The sequence below is a fragment of the Myotis lucifugus genome, unplaced genomic scaffold (assembly GCF_000147115.1).
Source record: "Myotis lucifugus unplaced genomic scaffold, Myoluc2.0 scaffold_1, whole genome shotgun sequence".
In the NCBI taxonomy this organism is placed as follows: domain Eukaryota; kingdom Metazoa; phylum Chordata; class Mammalia; order Chiroptera; family Vespertilionidae; genus Myotis; species Myotis lucifugus.
Window position 1 is genome coordinate 38683986 of NW_005871049.1, and position 21646 is coordinate 38705631.

Genomic DNA, 21646 nt, shown 5'->3' on the forward strand with positions numbered 1-21646 from the left:
GGGTTCAATTCCAGTCAAGGGCACGCACCTCAGTTGCAGGCTCCTGACTCTGGTCAGGACCATGCGGGAGGCAACCAATCTATGTGTCTCTCTCACATCGGTGTTTCTGTCTCTCCCTCTCCCTTCCATTCTTTCTAAAAATCAATGGAAAAAATATCCCTGAGGATTTAAAAAAAAAAGTTAAAAAAAACCCGACTTTCACTTCTTAAATCATTGAATTATAAATGAAACTTTAGAATTCTTCTTGCTAAAAATTGAGGTATGAGGTATCAAAAGAATGCATAATTCTGTTTTGTCAACTAGACTTTGGAATAAATAAATGATCAATTCATGAACACATTACTTAATAATTATTAAAAAGTAGCTATTTATAAAGAAAATAATGGTTACTTAATACTAGTCACTTGTTTTGTTGATTTTATAGCAGCTAAATGTTTCAGAGTACCCAGGGCTCTTATGCGGTGGGCTAAAAACTCAACTCGCTCAATCAAAACTATTCCTGCCTGCAGTTTAGACCAGCCTAAGGCTAAAAAGAGCTTCACAGGGATCTTGTGAACCACTCTTTCTCTTAAGAATATTAATGTCAACAAACCATACTCACTTTAAAAAAAGGAATTATTTAAATAGAATTCATTCCCACAAAACAGAACTATAAGAACTAGGGATGTGTGAGATGATACATGTTAACTTAAACTTACTGTGGTAATCATGTAAGTCAAATCATTTTGCTGTACACCATAACATATAAAGTGATATGTCAATATATCTCAATAAAACTGGGAAAAATGTATTTAACCTTACAATCCATCAAAAGTATGCACATAAAAATAATGAAATCTCCTATTTTCGCCCTTCCCCCTACCAAAAAAAAAAAAGGAAAGAAAGGAAGAAAGGAAGAGGAATGTAGATGTAGAGCCAAAGGAATTCTCATAGGCTGCTGCTAGGAAGATAAACTGACAACCACTTTGGGGAATATGACAAGATAATGATTTCTTACTTGACTGCCTCGTAAATATTGTTAGAGGTATGTCCTGACAAGGCATCATGTAAGTTGCGTATAAAATAATCTCTGTATTCTTCAGGAAGGGCCATAAATGTTCCACCCATCACAATAAACTCCACTTTATCCACACTGTGACCAAGCTGTTTCAACTGAAAAACATAAATTGATCAACATTAAAAGGATACAACCACTACCCTAAGAGAGTACTGCAAATTTCTAATTTCATTTTGCAGTGTTTTCATCAGTATAGTTTAAAAATGAGAAGCAATTAAACATACTTAGCAAGTCTGTGGATTAAAAAAAAGAGACTCCAGATTCTGAAATAAAAAAAATAGTATAGCTCAAATAAGGAGGGAGAGAATTAAAAACAATAAACAAGAAGCTTGATGTTAATACCTACAGAGTTGAGTAGAAATTTTAAAAACACATAGAATATAAACTAGAAATCAGTAAAGGCAAATATAAGCAACTATTTATCAATCATGTATTTTATGCCAGGCTTTGTGGTAAGCCGTGGGGAAAAAGGAGATAATTCATGCAACATAATCAGGACTTGATGCAAATGAAAGAAAAGGAACACTAGATTAGAAACAGAAATTAAGAAAGCAGTTGTAAATTAAAACTTTAAAGTTTTAAATCAATTGTGAGGACTCTGGACATAGGTGGAACCTCAAGCCTGCTTTCCGGGAGGAAAATAAAAATCTGATTGATAAAATATGAAATACAATGCCTCTACTATTAGAGATGCAAATGGTACAGATCTTTGATTTTATCAACCACAATAGCCAAGATTCTAAATTTCAAAAACAAATATTTAAATTTCTTGCCATATCTTAGGCTTGAAAAAAACTGGATTAAGTTGCTACCAAATTATGAATTCAAATGAATGTACTAAGTAAAGGATGTGTATACTTAATATTTGTTTCTGAAAATGGCAAATAATTTATACATATATACATCTTTATGTATGTATACATATTTACATATCCATATGCATAAATATATCATATGCATATATCTCTTAAATATATATAAGTATGTTTATATATGTGCATTTCAATCAAGACTAAAAGAACATTCTATATGTCTATGGTTTGCAAGGGATACACAACAAAATCATCCTGATATCTTTTTCAGAATATCTTGGCAGGACCCCACACCAGACGTAAGCAGAACATCCAGAGTAAGCAGAACATCCAGAGGTAAAGATCTGGCTCATGTTTTGGAAAAGCTGTGATGATTCTAGTAATTTATAGTTAAAAAAAAAAATTCTAAATCTTTTAAAACCCATGCTCCTTTTTGGTAAACAAAAACATTTCACACAGCATTAAAACATTTTAAATAAATTAAATATAAATATCACGGCTAAAAAGGAAATCCAAGCAATGGTCAGTTTAGAACATGCTTTTCCAAACTACGCAGGCTCCCTGCCCCCAGTGGGGTCCTCCCTATAGCTGACCATCCCGATCCACACATGCTTAGGTGACAGTGAAGTGAAAATCAGAACCGGATGGTCTTCACTAACAGTGACAGTTAGATAAACACAGAATGACTTACTGACTATGGTATATATTACTTTCCAGTTGACATTTTGTGGTTGCCCTACTAGATGTTATTATGAAAACTACACACAGTGTTCACATTTTTTTTAATTGGACAAGTTTAAAATTGTAAAATCTGTAAAAATAAAACTGTATTAATGTTCAGATTTCCTGAACAGAGCATGGCCATTTACAAAGTTCTTGTTTTCAATCAGCTATACTGAGGTATAATTTACACACAATTAACTTTAAGGATAAATTGGATGAGTCTGGATAAATGTTTGGAGTTGTATAACCACCATGACAATCATGATACAGTACGATTCCACAGCCCCCAGTGTTCCTCACATCCCTTTGCAGTCAATACCCTATTCCTACTCCTCCAAACAGCACAAAACTCATGTGGCCTAGGAAAGCTAAACTTCAATCCATCCACCTAATGCCTAAGTGTTTCCACACATCTACATCCTGTAAATTTCATACCATAAATGACTTCCTACAAATTGAAATCTATAGAATACAAAACGTTTAAAGAAAACAATAGTCTCTAAAGGAAGTGATAGTTCTGATTTTCTAGGTATTGCAAAATAGTCTCCCTCCCTCAGATGGATAGTAAAAACTTACAATGGGGAAAAATACTCTTTTAGGGCTTATTTCAGGTACAACTCAAATCAAGAAATAATACCTCTAAGTATAAAAATCTAATTTAAAATTGCTTTTTAGAAACTTACCTGCTCTATGCGGTGTCTTGTCTGTAGATAAGGGTCGTATCTAGCACGAATAGCTCGCATGGAGGTTGGCTGAGAAAAAAAAGAGAAAAAGATTCTGTTATGCCCATGCTAAATTAAAAATAAAAAAATGGTTTCAAAGGGTGTATTAAAAATAAAATTCTCCTGTGCTCCTTTCTTCCTTTCTCAGTCTTCAAAATAATGTCCTGTAGCATCTGGCTAGTCTCCACCCCCACTGTCATGAGTATCTGAACAGCAGGGCGTCTTCTTAGATCATATTTATCTTTGTATCAACACTTATAGAAACAACACAAATTGTTATACTACTCACAGACATAGATGTGCATACATATTCAAAAGTTATTTGGTAAAATAACCTTCAAATGATGGCTTAACAAAAAAGACTTTATGTTTTTATACAATGGAATATTCTACAACCAAGAAACAACATACTAATGTTTTCTAAAATATATTGCTAAATGAAAAAGGCAAGGTGCAAGGTTTTGATACAGTAGCTTATATGTAAAAAAGTAGGATAAAGAATAACTATGTGCTTATATATCCATATAACATCTTTAAAGGATATACAGGAAAGATAATACTGATTGTCTGCTGGGAGTGGAGGGGGCTGGAGCAGAAATGGACAAGTAGGGGACAAGAGGAACAAGGAACCTTTTCATTGAATAAATTCCTTTTGTATTTTCAAAAATCTGAACTATGAAAGACAGGTAAAACATTTAAAAAACATACTAGTATATATATATGAAGAAAGGCACATAGTTAGCTGGCTACTGACCTCTCTGAAGAGGCTGACTGCTTCAAAAGCCTGCTCACTGGTCTCCTCTTTCACTCTTGCCCCCACTCTAATCCTTTGTTACCATCAAATGATCTTTTAAAAAACTATACTGGACTATATCATTCCTTTAAATCTTTTTTATTATTGTTAATCCTCATTGGAGGATATTTTTTTCCATTGATTCTTTGAGAGAGAGGAAGAAAGGGGAGTTGGGGGAGGGGGGGGGGGAGAGACAGACAGACAGATACAGACAGAGAGGGAGAGAGAGAGAGAGAGACAGAGAGAAACATCCATGTGTTTCACGTACGTGCCCTTGACCGGGAATTGAACTAGAACCCGAGAACCTTCGGTATACAGGCCAAATGCTCTAACCACTCAGCATCACCAACCAGGGCAATTCCTTTAAATCTTAATGACTTCTCATGTCACCTATAATAAAATCCAAACTCCTTGTCCTGGCTTACAAGTCACTATGATATGTCTCTCCAAACTCATTCTTCCTCTTACCCTCTATGCTCCAGAACATCCCACCGTCATTCCTAACATGGCTCCTTGTTCTAGCTATTCTTTCTGCTGGAAATGCTCGTTGCTGAAATTCTGGAAAGGCCCCTTCCTGTCATCAGGACTCAGCTAAAGCATCACCTGCTCAGAGAATCCCTTCCTAACACCACAGCTCAATTACCCACCCAGCGATAACTTACAATTTCCCTTCTCTGTTTAGCATTTACTAGTACCTGACATTTTTTTCTTGTTTGTTTCTTTATTGTCTATCTCCCACTATTAGAATGTAAATTCCACAAGACAAGGGACCTTGTCAGTTTTTCCACTGCTGGACACACAGGTAGTACAATGTAGTGGTGAGAATCCAAAGCCTGGCTCTGTCACTGACTCGCAGTGAGTCTTTGAGCCAGTTGTTTAAGGCTTGTGTTTCCTCATCCATAAAACCAGGATAATAGTAGCATCTACCTTTAAAATGCTGCTGGTAAGATTTAAAGTCATAAAATGCTTGTCTGACATATCTTAATAATAAATGCTTCCTGAAGTATTTCTCCAATGACTAGAAAAATATATGTAGTCAGGAAAAAATTACCTTTGTAATCAGGAAAAAATAAAAATTTTAAGACAGCTAGTACTTGTAAAAGCACACACAGGCAAAGTATGATGTAACATTTCCTCAGGACAGCCTCACATTACTTTACCTCATATCCAGTATATGACTGGGTTGAATACTCAAAATCTGAATCAGGTCCACCAGGGCAGTATCTGCCAATAAAACAGAAGAATGAAGATGTCAGATACAAAAGTAGTTCAACAGTCGAGGTCAAATATTGCTGTCTCCATAAAATCCAGATAACAAATTTCACTTTCAAATCCTAAAAGAAAAGTCTACCTTTGCAGTGTCTATAAATAATATTTTCTACTAACAAGTAAACGAGTTGAACATATAAGGGAACAATATTACAATCATTTTCAGAATTCTGCCATCACTATTATTTCAAAGATTTAAGATTTTAGGGGCAAATAACAGGACCTAAGTTTTCCTAACTTTGGAATGATATTCAGAGAGCTCTTTTGGTAACTACACTTAACAATATCACTCACCCATTTAATCTTTTTACTTGGAATCATGCATATTCTTCTGCTAATTTTTCCAATTATCTAGATTTTAAAAGTTTAAAGGTTTATAAAAATAACTTTATTTTTATACTTTTCTGACTCAAATTCATTTAAAATTTCTGACATTTATAATTTCCATGTTTCATTTATTGTGTTAACAGAACTGTTTACTGAAATCAACAGAATTTATACTGTTTTGAGTTCTATAACCTATGTATTTTTTATTGCATATTGTAACAAATTAAAATCTTTGTTTCATTTTTAAAACAAAGTATCCTATCAATGGTTGCTGTTTCAAAGAACTAACTTATGAATTTATTAAATCAAAGTTTTAAATATTACCAGCATGCACTGGTTAAGGCTCTAGGGGACGTATTAATTGAATTAAAATATATACACATACAACTTATCAAAATCATCATACTTACACACAAATATTTCCTGTAAAACTAATGTGTGGACATCTGTGGGGTTTGCACATCACAGCTACAACAGCAATCTATAAAAGAAAGGTTAATATAAAACTATTATAAAGGAATTGACAGAAAATCCCGGAGAGAGGCTATATCTCAGAAAAAGGGAGTGGAATGGAAGCAGAGAGGCACACGGGCTTCATAGGTATTGGTAATGCTGTATTTCTGAAGCTGAGCAGTGGGTTCAAGGGTGATCTCTTTTCAATGTTGTTTGAAAATAACATTGATCTCTCTAAAATGCACATATGCATTGTATATATTAGTTTGTATTAGACTTTACAATAAATTAAGTAAAAAATAAGAAATAACTTTTAAAGTCGCAGTGATTCTTATTCTCTCTGATTTGTTTTACTAAAATAGCCTAGGAGAAAAAAATTACTTTATGCAATTCTACACAATTACATCTAAAGTCCTTGTGGACACACTAGATCTCAATATGTAGAGCAGAGACAATTAAACTAGGAGCTAGACTTCACAGTGTGTGCAAAATATTCTCAGAGGGGTCTTTCAGAGCCCAAGTTGGGTGAGTAAGAGAGTAATGCTTGAGAAAGAAGGGGATGGTGGAAATAGGAGACTGGTTACATATAGGAGTGGTTACTCAAATAAAGGCACACAGTAAGGTGAATACAAGCCAGGTTTCTTACTGTCAGAGAAGAAAGTTATAAATATGGAAAGGGAGAGAACTAAAATGAACTCTGTGTGCTGGATAGAATTGAAGGTACTATTGTGAACTCATAGTTTTCAACAGACTGATATACAAATAAATATGGAAGCAAATGTGTTATGTATATGTGTGTACATGTATGTATGTATGCATGCATATATATTTCCTAGTTTGATCCACTGAGAGGGTCTGGAAGCAGCAACACCCTAACAGCATACCTAGAGCTCAGATCTTGGCCTCTAAATGCCCTTCGCTACTAAAAGGAACCAGGACTCCTGCGAGAAAAGGCTGATTCCAGGGCCCGGGCAAAGAAAGTACAAGAGGAGCCTGGAACATTTTATTATGACAGAAAGCTAAAAACTGCTCAAAGAATGATGGGAACATTTTTTTAAAAAAAAGACAGAAATCAGGTTGAAAGGGTTCCCACTGGTCAAACCTGGGATAATTTGTGCATCAAAATAATGATTATAACCCACCTAATAAGAAACCATGAATCCACTCATACAAATATATGAATAAATAAATTGGAAGTCTGATGAGGAACAGGAGGATATTTACATAATATTTACAAAAATACTTTACCACACAAAACTTCCTAATTACAAAGTGGAAAAGAATAACTCTACAGAGGAGAAGCGTGGCAGACATCAATGACAAAACAAAATGAAATTACGCCCCCTGATGGGATGCAGTAATACAGAATCGCTTCTGTAATGCTCCTGCCAAAGACACATGACCTGAATCTAATTATGAAGAAACATCTGATTAAACCAAATTGAGGAACCTGCTACAGAATAACTTGCCTGACATCCTCAAGTGTCAAAGTAACGAAATCAAAGAAATACAGCAGTGTCCAGACTGAAGAGACATGACAACTAAATGCAACATGTAATTCTGAACTGGGTCCTGTAGGTCATTCTTGAAACAGCTGGTGAGACTTGAATGAGGTCTGAGGATTAGACATCAGTCATGTATCAGTGTTAAATTCCTGACTTGGATGGCTGTATTGCGGCAATGTACAAAAATGTCCTAACTTGTAGGAAATATGCACTAAAGTATTCAAAGGCTTGAGTTTCACAACTTACTCTGAAATGGCTGGGGGAGGGGAGGAATGTTCTTTGTACTGGCCTTTCGACTTTTCTGTAAGCTTGTGATTATTTTTCATAATAAAAAATATTAAAATTTAATGTAAAACATTCAATAATGATCTCTAGAGCAGTGGTTCTCAACCTTGGCTGCACATTAGAATCACCTGGGAATCTTTTTAAAATCCTGATTTCTGGGCCTCATCCTCCGGAAATTCTGTTTCTTTGTTATGGGGTGGGGCCACAACATTAGTAACAAAGAAACAGAATTTCCGGAGGATGAGGCCCAGAAATCAGGATTTTCAAAAGATTCCCAGGTGATTCTAATGTGCAGCCAAGGTTGAGAACCTCTGCTGTAGAGAAACATCAAAATACATAAATACATAAATATTCTGATCTGATTGCAAAACTAATTGTTTCAAACAAACGTTTTTATTTAAAAGGAGACACAACCATATATACCACTGATGAGGCCAACCTAACTCAGCAATGTTTTACCGAGAGCCTCCTACATACACAGGCCACGTTCTCTAGAGCCACACTGGGGGGGGGGGGGGGGGGGGGCGCGGGGCGGGGAGGGGCTGAGACTACAAAAATATGAACACACTGCCTCCGTCCGTACCTAGCAAAACTGCCTTAGGCATACAGAAATAGGCTACTTCAAAACCACACGCATGTAGAAAACCCTGGGAATGCAGAAAATCCTGGGAATGCCAAAAGAAGGGAGTTAATTAGCCCTGACCAGGGGAGTCAGGAAAGCCTTCCAGGAGGGGCTAAGAACCGTGCTGAGTAAGAGTTAACTGAGCTAACAAGGTGTAGGGCCAGGAAAGCAATATGCAGTAGTTTCCAAACATTTTTAAAACAGTAGAACTCTTGTTTCGTAACGTTTTACTTAAAACCCCAATTTATAAGATTAAAAGCAGTAGCCCTGGATGAAGTAGAGTTGAGACCTGCTCCCACAGCTTCCCTATACTATTTTCCTCAGCAGCTCCTAAAAAACTCTAAGGAATCCTGTAGTTTTGTTGAATACTGCTTAAAATTTACTGATAAAGTAGAAAAAGCAATGACTTTGGAGTCAGCCAGAGGTGTAGGTTTGAATCTTTGCTGTGTAGGTTCTGCCTCTTGCTGTGCATTTTCCTATTTTGGAAAATGAAGACAATACTACCTATCCCTCAAAACTGTTTTGAGGATTAAATTAGAAAACATACCAGCACAGTGGCTGGTATGTAACAGGTGGGCAACACGTGGTAGCTATAGTTGTAATTAATAGTGACACTAAGAATAACAACGAACATGGTGTTCTAAGCAAACCAAGCAGATAAAAACCCTTAAATACAAACTCAAAATGGATCACTGACCTAAATGTAAAATGCAAAACTATGAAACTTTTTGAAAATAACTAGGTGACCTTCAGTTTTGCCATGAGTTTTTACATACAACTCAAAAGCACAATCCATGAAAGAAAAATGGGTAAGTTGAACTAGATTAAAATTTGCAAGTCCTGCTCTGAGAAAGATACTGTTAAGAGAATGAAAAGACAAGCCACAGACTAGAAGAAAACATTTGTTAAACACCTCTCTGATAAGAGACGTGTTCCTTAAATAGACAAAGAACTCTTACAACTTCACAATAAAAAATCAAATAACCCATTTAGGAATAGGGCAAAAGATCTGGACAGACACCCCAACAAAGACGACATGCAGATAGCAAATAAGTATATGAAACGATATTCAACATCGGATGGCATTCAGGAATTGCAAATTGAAACAACAATGAGGCACCACTGCACACACATATTAGAAAGGCCCAAATCCCAAACACTGACTGCAGGCAGGCATGTGGATCAACAGGAAGTCTCGTTCACTGTTGATGAAAAATGCAAAATGGTACAGCCACTTTGGAAGACAGTTTGACAGTTTCTTACGAAGCTAAACATAGTCTTACCACGTGATCCAGTAATCATAAATGAATTGAAAACTTAGGAGTACACAAAAACCTTCACACAGATGTTTACAGCTTTGTTCACAATTGCCAAAAACTGGAAGCAACCGAGATGCCCTTCAATAGGTGAATGGATAAATAAACTGTGGTACATCCAGTGGAATATTATTCAGCACGAAAACAAATGAACTATCAAGCCACTGAAAAGACAACCTTATATGCATCTTGCTAAATGAAAGAAGCCAATCTGAAAAGGCTACAGACTGATTCCAACTACATGACATTCTGGAAAGGGCAAAGGTATGGAGACAGTAAACAGATCAGTGGTTGCCAGAGGTTTGGAGCAGAGGAAAGGATAAACAGGGGAGTTTTAAGGCAGTGAAACTATCCTATATGATCCAGCTAATAGTGAATACATGACATTACACATTTGGTAAAACCCATGTACAACACTTTGAGGGACCCTAAGGTAAAAACTATAAGCTTCAGTTAATAATAGTGTGAAAAGAACTTGTTGGAGAAAGTCGCACAGAAAATGCAAGCTCCTAATAAAATCCACTGGATTGAGAAGGCAAATCATTCCATGGCAGTGAAAGGACGGTCAACGAATGATGTTTTCAAAGAAATAAATACACAAATTTTGTTTTGGATTCAGGAAATCACTGAAAGGGACAAGAAATAATTGTCTTTAGTTAAAAGCCATGTTATTTTGAATACAAATACGGTTAATTTGATAAAGAACAGCATAACTGTCAGCATTATGAGGTATATTTTCAATTAACTTAATGTTCTTTAATGTTCCCCCATTTATAAAACATGTTTTAATTGTGAAATTGATGTATTTTACAAAATGTGTTTTGAAAGCATAGTTCTATAAAGATGATGCACAAATGTTGAAGACGGTCTAAATATAATTTATTTTTATTAATATAGTTAAGTTTGAAAAAATTAAACATTTGAATTTTGTTACAGTGGAAAAAAAAATGCATTGTAACAAATGCTCCAAACCAATGCCAGGTACTCATAATAGGGCAACCTGGGGAGGAGGGAAAGGAAGTACATGAAAACTCTGTACTTTCTGTTCAATTTTTCTGTAACCTGAAGACGGCTCTCTAAAAAATACACACACACACACACACACACACACGAAAAACGAAAAACAAACAACAAAGAACCACCAGAGTAACAGCAGAAATAAAAGCATGGAGATCAGGATGCAGAGACATAGAAATCAGCTGTGTACTTCTGATATTTTTTAGATTACTCTGGTGACATTGCAGAATACATCTGGCGCAGGCAAGACAAAGTAGACAGGTTAAGAAATGACTAAAATAATCTAAACAAGAAATAAAACATTCCTACCAGCGGTGATAGGAATGAACAATGCATTTCATTCCGGGGGAGAAGGGAAAGGAAGTAGATGAAACGGAGTGAAGCGGGGCACTGGAAACTAAGATGGACAAGAAAGATGAGTGAGCACATCTGAGGTTCGTTTGGGTTATGATACACTTGAGGGTCAACACGGAGTCCAAGGAGAGATGTCTAACAGGCCATCTGAAATGAGCCTGAAGCTTGGGGAGAGGCTGGAGCAGGGAGTAAGTAGTATATGGCTATACTTAAAATGTGAATGAATGAGATCACCAAAGAAAGCAAGTACAGCATAAATACAGTGGGCCTAGGACCACAGAAAACATCAATTTTTAGAGGCAAGCAGAACAAGAGTAGCCCTCAAAGGAAGAAAAGAAATGATCAGAGGAACAGATAGAATGGTGTCATAAAGCCAAGTATATCAGGTTGAAAGGTTGCTCAATCTTTGTCTTCCACAGTGTCAAGCTCATAAACCATGGCAAAACCAAAAGTTCAAGACTTATCTATAAAGCATATTATTTGGGGATAGGGAAGTAAATGCTAAGAAATCCTCTAAGAGTTAAAAGTGTTTGCCCTTGGGGGAAAGAGGAGGAAGTGAGAGATTTAGAAATACTGGTTTTTCTTAAAGAGCCTTTACCTAGATACAAACAAACAAAACAAAAACACTTAAGTACAAGGGAGAAGAGACCAGGATTGGTGGTACATTTCACGTAGAAGTTTTGGGGTTTAATTAGCCATACATGTAATATAATCCAGGATATACAGCCACCAAAGAAGTCAATGCAAGTTTCAATTACTAGAAATGTAATATCCTCATTCAAATAACAGACTGAACTTCTTTTTTTGTTAATCCTCACCGGAGGATATTTTTCCATTGATTTTAGAGAGAGTGGAAGGGACTGGGAGAGAGAGAGAGAGAAACCTCAACTGGTTGCCTCTGGCAGCTGGGGCTGAGAATTGAGTCTGCCTGCAATTGAGGTACGTGTTGCCACTGGAATCGAACCCGTGATGCTTCAGTCCTCAGGCCAATGCTCTATCCCAGGGGTAGGCAAACTTTTTGACTCGAGGGCCACAATGGGTTCTTAAACTGGACCGGAGGGCCGGAACAAAAGCATGGATGGAGTGTTTGTGTGAACTAATATAAATTCAAAGTAAACATCATTACATAAAAGGGTACGGTCTTTTTTTTTTTTAGTTTTATTCATTTCAAACGGGCCGGATCCAGCCCGCGGGTCTTAGTTTGCCCACGGCTGCTCTATCCACTGAGCAAAACCAGGTAGGGCCAGACTGAACTTCCTAGATTACATTAGGAACAGATTAGGAACAGAGAATTCAATTTGGGTACCATATTTTAAGAGGGTCCAAATCCTATCTCTCCCACCCATCCTTTTTATCCTAGAGCTCCTACCCTAATTCAGGCTCTTAACACTTCACACCTAGGTAAAGCCAAGAATATCTTTTTTTTTTTTTAAATATATTTTATTGATTTTTTACAGAGAGGAAGGGAGAGGGATAGAGAGCTAGAAACATCGATGAGAAAGAAACATCGATCAGCTGCCTCCTGCACGCCCCCTACTGGGGATGTGCCCACAACCAAGGTACATGCCCTTGACAGGAATCGAACCCGGGACCCTTGAGTCCGCAGGCTGACGCTCTATCCACTGAGCCAAACCGGTCAGGGCAAGCCAAGAATATCTTAACAAGTTTGTTTTGGTTTTTGTTTGTTTGTTTTTCTTTACCCTACATCTTGTATCCAAAGTAATTTTCTGAAAGTTTATTTTGTTCATATCACTCCCTTTCTCAAAAAGGTTAAGCAGTTTCCTATTGTCCAGTTTCTTTGTGGGACATTTAAGAACTTTTACAAGCTGATCCCAAACCAACTTTGCAATCCCATGTCCTGAGGCTTTCCCAAACGAACGATCAATTCCAGGCAGTCTGTGTACTCACTGTTCCCTGCACACACTGCTATCATCTCTCTCTCTGCGCCTCAGTTCCCTGTGCCCTTACTCCCACTACTGTTCGAGCCTGCTCTCTTCTGCTTATATGAGCATCGTTTATGTCAAGCAAGCGCCACACATTCTTTTTTTAAATATATTTTTACTGATTTCAGAGAGGAAGGGAGAGGGAGAGGGAGAGAGAGATAGAAACATCAATGATGAGAGGGAATCATTGATTGGCTGTCTCCTGCATGCCCCGTACTGGGGATCGAGCCCGAAACCCTGGCATGTGCCCTTGACCGAAATCAAACCTGGGACCCTTTAGTGTGCAGGCCGACGCTCTATCCACTGAGCCCAACCAGCCAGGGTTAAGCTCCACACTTTCTACTCAGCTTTCCTAGTCCCTTTTACTGCAAGGATGTCTCTCTCTGTCTTCTGGACTCCCACTGCATTTCCTACTGTGTCAATCCCTTCACAGTCACCAAGTATAGAATGACTGCACCATTAATTACCTTTTAAAACTACCTTTTGTAAATATCAATTATTTTGAGAGCCATAAGCTTAATATGGCGGCCAACAATATCATACTGTGAAAATCGCCAAGCCTCAATCTATACTTTTAAAGACACCAAAACATCATTTACTCTTTTAAGCACAATGAATTCTTTCCCTTTCTAGGCCCTCCTAGCATTCTGTACTCATGTTCCACTCCGCATATATCATAATACACAGATTATATCAGTCTAAATTCCCCATCTCTACCTCACTACCTGGGCATTACATGGAGGCAGGAATTTCTGGCAGGACAGATACATAATCAGTATTACATGAATTGAGGTACTCACCCCACTCGCAGTTCTGATGGGTTTTGCCTTTAACTTGGGGACCAAAACCTTTCGATACTGAGGTGGGACTGCGGCAATGATATCCACCAGGCGAGGCTGTGCTGAAAGGCCATATTTGGCAGCTGTCTTGGTTTTCACCCTGAAAGTAAAACATCTAGCATTATCGAGATCACAGCATTTCAAAGAAAAACTACCAAAAGAAATGACCTGTAAATAATATCAACTCCTCCTCTACCCTTTCATCAGATGACAACAGTGGCTTTAACAGCTGTAAATATCAGGGGCCCAGGACAGTGACACCATGTAGGTCTCATTCAAAATGGTGCTCCAGCTTCAAAGGGTTCTGTCTTTTCTCAGCCTCAGCACTGCGGCATTTGGAATCAGATTAATTCTGTCATGGGGTGTGTAGCAGCATCATTAGCCTCTACTCACTAGCACTCCTCTTCCTGTTGTAACAACCAAAAATGTCTCCAGATGTTGCCAGGTGTCTATTGGGAGGAGGGGAGTCACACCTGGCTGCAAACCACCGTCTTAGATCAAACAAACAAAAAACAAAAGAAAGCTACACGAAAGTATACAAAGGATTGTATACATAAAAACAGAACACAAAACATATATACTTTTACAATTATAAGGCAACCACTTGCGTAACCACACTTCAAGAAATAGAATATAAGAACTTCAGAATACCCGTTTGCCCCTTCCCGATTATAACCCTACTCTCACCCCCAGGAGTAACTTTATCCCAACTAATAATCCCTTACTCTTCTCTATAATTTTACCAACTTTTCTTTTTCCGTTAGCCAAACCCTAACAGTCACGTTAACTTCTAATTTTAAACCCACCTAAAAATATTGAGGTGTTTGCATCATTTTCTACAAATGTTAACTGAGTGCGTGGAATGTCCAAAGACTACAGAAGTACTTGGTATGTCAGGAGGTATAAGGCATAGTCATTTCATGCTCTATGTTTGCAGACAGGCCTGAACAAAAGTAAATGTGTGTGATAAAACACACACACACACACACACACACACACACACACACACACACAAAACAAGTACTTCCAGCATTCAAGAGAGTAACTCAATGTGTGCTGGGGAGATATTCATAGAAAATGGGCCCAGAAAAAAGAACAGACTTCAGACATGCAGTGAAAACATAGATGGCTTATGTGAAGACACAAAAACAAATAATACTCATATTTTAAGAAACATGGGTAGACCAACTTGACAGAAAGCAAAAGGTTATCAATGTAAAGGTGCAGAAATTTAAAATGCTGGAAAAGTGGATTGAAGCCAGACCGAGTGGCCTTACATACTAATAATGGGCTGAGGAATCTGCATTTAACTCCATAAGCAACTGGGGACATGCTGAAGTTCCTGCACAGGGAAACGACAGGATGACAGGTGAGACCCTAATTGGACCCAAGGAAAATGATTCAAAGGTAACACTAGTTTCACGCGTGGGTGAAGGTTAACACAACTAATCAAAGACGACATCTGAGTAGGAACTGATTTTAAGGAGAAGCTAGCTTTAGCTTTAGATGTCTAAATAAAAGAGAATGATAAAAATTTATAGAAGTAGAAATGCTCACTAGAAATAAGAGAGTTGTATAATTGGTAGTATAGCCAACAAGGACAGAAAAAAAACACCTGCCAAAGACATGGTAGAAAAAAGATTAAAATGTAATGTCTTGCCCTGGCCGGTGTGGCTCAGTTGGTTGGAGCAATGTCCCAAACACTGAAAGACTGAGGTTTTAAGTTCCAGTCAGGGTACAGACCTAGGTTGTGGGTTCAGTCCCTGGTTGGGGCTCATGTGAGAGGCAACCTTTCCATATTTCTTTCTCTCTCTCTGCTCCTTCCTCTCTCTAAAATCAATAACCATATCCTCAGGTGAGGATCATAGATAGGTTAAATAAATAAATAAATAAATGTCTTCATAGTCAAAAAAGGATAGTTATTCCTTTAGCAAATGTTTATTAGATACGCACAATGTTCCAAGGAAGTGGTAAAACATTATAGTATCTCAACTAACAGAGAAGAGGGTCTTAAGAAAGGTCATGTATATGGTAAGACAGAACATGTATTTCCACATCCCAGCTCTGCCAATCACAGTAATTTATTTTTATACAAATTACTTAACCTTTCTGTATCAAATTACCCATCTATCAAATGACGATGATATAAGTACCTTCCTCATACAGTTTCTGAAAGGATCAACTGAGCTAATATATACAATGCACTACTAGCACTGACTGGGACATAGTAAGCGCCCAATAAATGTTAGAAGTTAGTGTTATCAGTTATGGGACAATTTTGCCATGAATAGCTGGGCAGGGCAGAAAAGCTAAATTCTTAAGTAAAAGATAAAGCAGGAGATAGGAAACAAGTAGAATTTGATAATTTCATAAGAGATCTATTACCTGAGAGTAACAGATCTCTTATGAAACCTTTTTTATAGATCCACTTACTTATTTAGATCGATGTCTTTTCCCTGTTCGTGGGCTTCAATCAGTTGTTTAATAACATCTCCTATGGTCAGCATCATTAGCTCAGCAGGGCTGAGGTCTCCTGGAAAGATAATATTTAACAATGTAAAAAAATCATATTATTCAGTAAAGGTGTTTTTATGTATTATCCCTTTTCCTTCCAAAATTATTCCAACCATGCCAAATAAATAGCTTAAGTTCGTAAGACACTAAACCTCTGTTTACAAGATGATCATATCTTTGGTTTCTTTATTTTAAAACAAACTTGGCTTCACCTATATATGGGAAGAGCTTGCTTTAGAAGCTCATACACCTCGAGAATGATAGCGACAAATACGAGGAGAAAGAACCTAATTGCACAGGAAAAGACCAAAATAATTAAAATAGCTTCCCTTTATCTCCAGATTTATAATTCTATTTATGTGCCTTATTTCATCTGATTCTCAGAACACAGTGAGATAGAACAGAAATATTTGCCTGTCCCACGACAATGCTATCAAGGGGTGAAGTTGAAACTCAAACCTAAGTATCTTGCAGAAAGTAGAATTTACTTTGTAACAAAAAAGCCGTGGGTTTATACTAAGGATCTTAATGCATCTCTAAGATATAGTCTGTCCACCATTATCACCCTCTCGTGGCAACTGAGGCTTCCCTTCTCATCTAAAAGGCAACAGCGGAAGCCGACATGTTCTTACATGACGCCATCCCTGCAATTACAGTTGACCAGCACCTACCCGTCAGGCGAATGCGAGCTCTTCCCCTCAAGGCAAAAACACACAATCTCTCCAATGATAACAACTACGAGATTTCAGCTTGGGAGCCGTTAGCAACCATGCTTCCTGTTCACACAGAAAGCTGGTGTTCCATGATAATAAAGTCACCAGGAAGAAGCATAGAGAGAAAGCCTGGCAGTTATAGAACCCTCTCATTTACTTTATCTCCTCTGAAACCTCACAATACTGTAAGGAAAGTATCGTTAGCTCACTTTACAGATGTGAAAAACTAAGGCAAGATGCGATTGTAAGTGGCAGAGTTAACTCAAATCCGGGTCTTTTCTCAACAACTTCCACGTTTTTTTCACTGTACCAAGCTGCCTCTAATTTAATGAGGCAAGGCTAACATGAACAAAACAATCTGCAAGGGTTGAAAAAGTTCATCTAAAATCAAAGGCTAAATGCGTTCCAAACCATGTAACTCAGCACTTCAGAGTCCTAGAAAGGCACCTCACTGGCCTTGTAACAGAGGGAGGGCTGGTGGTGGAGGTAAAGGAAGGGGGAGAGGATGGAAACGGAGGGCCTCTTTCTCCATTTCAACCAAAGCAGCTCAGCTTTCACCTGTTTAATACTAATTTCTGCAAAAGAATTTGGAGGAAAAAGGAGGATTCAGGTGATGAAAATAGATAAAAATTGGAAACCCACCTGTATAGCCCTTGAGTGTATCAAGAATTAGCTGGAGAAGTAAATTAGTAAGAACAGGCTTCATGGAGGAAAAGGCACAGGGGTCTTCAATGAAAGAGCAGGATTTGGACAAGCAAAACAGATGGCAATCCAGAAGGAACAATGTTAGGAAGATGAATTACCTATCCTTGTACGAAGGAGCATTGTCTAACCAGAATGTACAGCAGGGGTCCTCAAACTACAGCCCGCGGGCCACATGCAAATACAAATATTGTATTTGTTCCCGTTTTGATTTTTACTTCAAAATAAGATATGTGCAGTGTGCATAGGAATTTGTTCATAGTTTTTTTTTTTAACTATAGTCCGGCCCTCCAACGGTCTGAGGGACAGTGAACTGGCCCCCCGTTTAAAAAGTTTGAGGACCCCTGATGTACAGGCTTTCTGATGGAGTAAGATGTACCCTACTAGGTTATAGGGCGCATTAGCTACTAAGCAAAGACATTTAAATGGAGTGCAATAGATAATGGAGAATTATATAATCTCAAGTTTGGGTGTAAAAATATGAAAGTAGTGTTTAAAGAAAGTAAGTTTACAAAAGAAAATGAGGATACAAAAAGTGATTCAGACGGTGAAAATACATAAAATCTGGGTAATATGGGGTGGAGCGGAGGTGGGCTTAGAGTGGGAAAAAAGGGGACATAAGTAATACTTTCAAATATACATACACACACACACACACACACACACACACTTTTAATCTAGGTACTAGGTGAAAGGCTCTTAAAAGGCAACATTGTAAAAAAACAAACCACACACACACACACACACACACACACACACACACACCACCCTCAAGATTTACAGTAAAAAACTTGGATAGCCTCCCTCCGCAGCTCTCAACCCCTACTGGCTGTGTGATAATGAGAAGATCAATGACTTCTAAGCTCCATTTCTTTACCTGCAAAATTGGGATAATACTAGTACATACACATCTCACAAGACCACGGCAAGGATTAACTGAAATAATGTCTACAAAAGCCAAAGTAGCTATTGATTAAGGTTGAGTTAAGAGGATGGTGGCCAGAATGATAATAAACTATTTCAAGAGGCATTTCTAAGAGCTGATAGGGTTTGGTGATGAAGTTAAAAGTGTAAAGCTGCCCGTCTGACAGATTAAGGGACAACTTAAAGAAGATGACTAATTCGGGGCATGTAGAGCTGGATGCCAGACAACTGAAGGTAACTTGCACACTTGTTGCTTCAAAAAACTAGCTGATGTCAAGAAGCATAGTAACTAAAAACTGATTTTTAAAAAAAATGTTTTTTGGGTTCATAGAGACAGTCTGACCCACCAATTCCATTTCCTAATTATAATTTAGGGCTGGAAAGTCATTTAACTCTTTGAATCGCTAATTCGTTTGTGAAATGGGAGTGGTTATCAACTTCCAAACGATTAGCAAAAGCTCAATAAAAGGTAGTTATTATCATAAAACCTGTGAGAAAATACTGGAAATCTGATCCCATCCAGTGGAGAAACTAAAGATGGAATTGCTCCATGCTAACTCGGGAGGCAATAATACACATGGACATAACTGTCCCACGGATTCCAAGAAGAATTCGGGGTTGTTTTGCCAGCATGGCTTGAAAAAGAAATCTAGAAGGAAAAAAGAAAAAGAAACAACACGTGCAACGTGTCCTTAAAAGCCCTCAACAATGAAGGAATCGGAGCACGAGTTAAATCGACCGACCACGTTAACTACTTAGAAAACACACCTTGCAATAAAGTTTTTCCTGCCTTTTATGCAAAAGCCACCAACTGGCTGCCTAAGAGGGAGAGAAGGAGGGGAGGTCGGCTTAAACGAGCACAATAGGTAAAGCGAAAGGGAGGGGCGGGCGCCGACAGAGAGACCGACCCGGTGGGAGGGCTCCGGGGTCCGGCAGCGGGTTCCCGCGGGGGAGACCGGGCCCAGCCTCTGACCGCGAAGGAGCCCGCCCTTCCCCGCCGCCTCCACACCCTCGCCCCCGGCCGCACCTTTCCGCTTCTGCCTCATCGCTCCGCCGTCGCCGCTGCAGCCTCCACGATAATGTGGCTCCCAGCTCGGACCTCGGGGAAAGTTGACAGCCACAAAGCAGCCCCGCCTGTCGTAGAATGAAAGTCAATATGTCGTAAAGCTGTTCCCAGACGGCGGTGCGCGCCAAGCCGGCCCCGCCCCTCGCGGAGCGCCTAGCGGAGCCGGAGCCGAGGAGGCGGGGAAGCTTTGGCCCTGATGCTTGGGCATAAAAAGCTGGACTTGGGAAAGATAAACCAAAACCAAAACCAATAATGATAATAATAATAATAAATCAATAAAAGCTGGACTTGGGAAAGACAAACCAAAACCAATAATAATAATAATAAATCAATAAAAGCTGGACTTGAGAAAGACAAACCAAAACCAAAACCAATAATAATAATAATAATAATCTACACTAATAAAAGAGAAACATGGTAATTAGCGTAAGACCGCTACCCTTCCCATTGGCTAATCAGCATATCCTTATGCAAATTAACTGTCAGCCAAGATGGCGGCCGGCAGCCATGCACTGAAGTGAACAGGGAGGCTTGCTTGCTCCAGTGACTGCGGACTCCAACGTTCCCCGCCTGAGTTGCCGGCCTCTCAGCTGCAACTCTAAGCAACTATGTACTATGTTGCAAATATAGAAGCTAAACAAAACCCCAGAAACCGGCTTTCAGTCAGCCGGACTTCAGCCAGCCGGACCACAACATTGTATCAAATACAGAAGGTAAAGGCCAGAACCGAGGCCTCAGAGCTAAAGCTGGCCCAGAATAGAAAAAAAGAAAAGAAAAAAAGGAGCAGTTGGGAGCTTCAGTCACCCGCCAACCTGAAAACGGCCCTCAGCCCCTCAGCCAGACTGGCCAGGCACCCCAGTGGGGACCCCCACCCTGATCCAGGACACCCTTCAGGGCAAACCAGCCGGCCCCCACCCATGCACCAGGCCTCTGTTCTATATAATGAAAGGGTAATATGCCTCCCAGCACCGGGATCAGCATGACAGGGGGCAGCGCCCAAACCCCCTGATCGCCCTGCGGCTCTGTGAGTGACAGGGGGCGGGGCCACAACCTCCCTATCTGCCCTGCTCTGTTCATGACAGGGGAAGGCGCCCCAACCCCCTGATCAGCCCTGCTCTGTGCGTGATAGGGGGGAGCTCCCCAATCCCCTGATCACCCTGCAGCTCTGTGTGTGACAGGGGGGAGCTCCCCAATCCCCTGATCGCCCTGCGGCTCTGTGTGTGACAGGGGGGAGCTCCCCTCTCCATCGGCCCTGCCCTGAGGCTCTGTGTTTGGCAGGGTAGAGCCATAACCTCTCCATCGGCCCTGCCCTGAGTGTGACAGTGGCGGCGCCCCAACCTCCTGATCGGCCCTGTTCTATGGGTGATAGAGGGTGGCGCCCCAACCCCCCTCCACGGGCCTTGCTCTGTGTGTGACAGGGTAGAGCCATAACCTCCCCCATTGGCCCTGCCCTGAGTGTGACAGGGTGCAGCACCCCAACCCCCCTGATCCGCCCTGCTCTGTGTGTGACAGGGGGCGGTGCCCCAACTCCCCTATCGGCCCTACTCTGTGAGTGACAGGGGGGAGCTCCTCAACCCCCTGATCGGCCCTGCTCTGTGCATGACAGGGGGGAGCTCCTCAACCCCCTGATCGGCCCTGCTCTGTGCGTGACAGGGAGGAGCTCCCCAACCCCCTGATAGATCTTGCTCTG

At 39.5% G+C, this 21646-nt stretch overlaps 1 protein-coding gene across 3 annotated transcripts in view; it reads right to left on the reverse strand.

Moving 5' to 3' along the window:
• The window catches only part of ELP3 (elongator acetyltransferase complex subunit 3), a 143287-nt gene extending 123210 nt beyond the window's left edge, over positions 1–20077 (reverse strand). For 2 of the 3 annotated variants that reach the window (XM_023755987.1, XM_023755973.1), the window contains exons 1-7: positions 19918–20002; positions 16471–16570; positions 13999–14137; positions 6114–6184; positions 5268–5331; positions 3276–3344; positions 998–1152 (exon numbers count right to left, since the gene is read on the reverse strand). In XM_023755987.1, coding sequence (XP_023611755.1) covers positions 998–1152; positions 3276–3344; positions 5268–5331; positions 6114–6184; positions 13999–14137; positions 16471–16570; positions 19918–19936 — 617 coding nt within the window. In that variant the 5' untranslated portion in view covers positions 19937–20002. Of the gene's footprint in view, positions 1–997; positions 1153–3275; positions 3345–5267; positions 5332–6113; positions 6185–13998; positions 14138–16470; positions 16571–19917 lie in introns of all 3 variants that reach the window. The other variant, XM_006081939.3, reaches the window with a different exon arrangement.
• Between the last annotated feature and the right edge of the window lie 1569 nt (positions 20078–21646).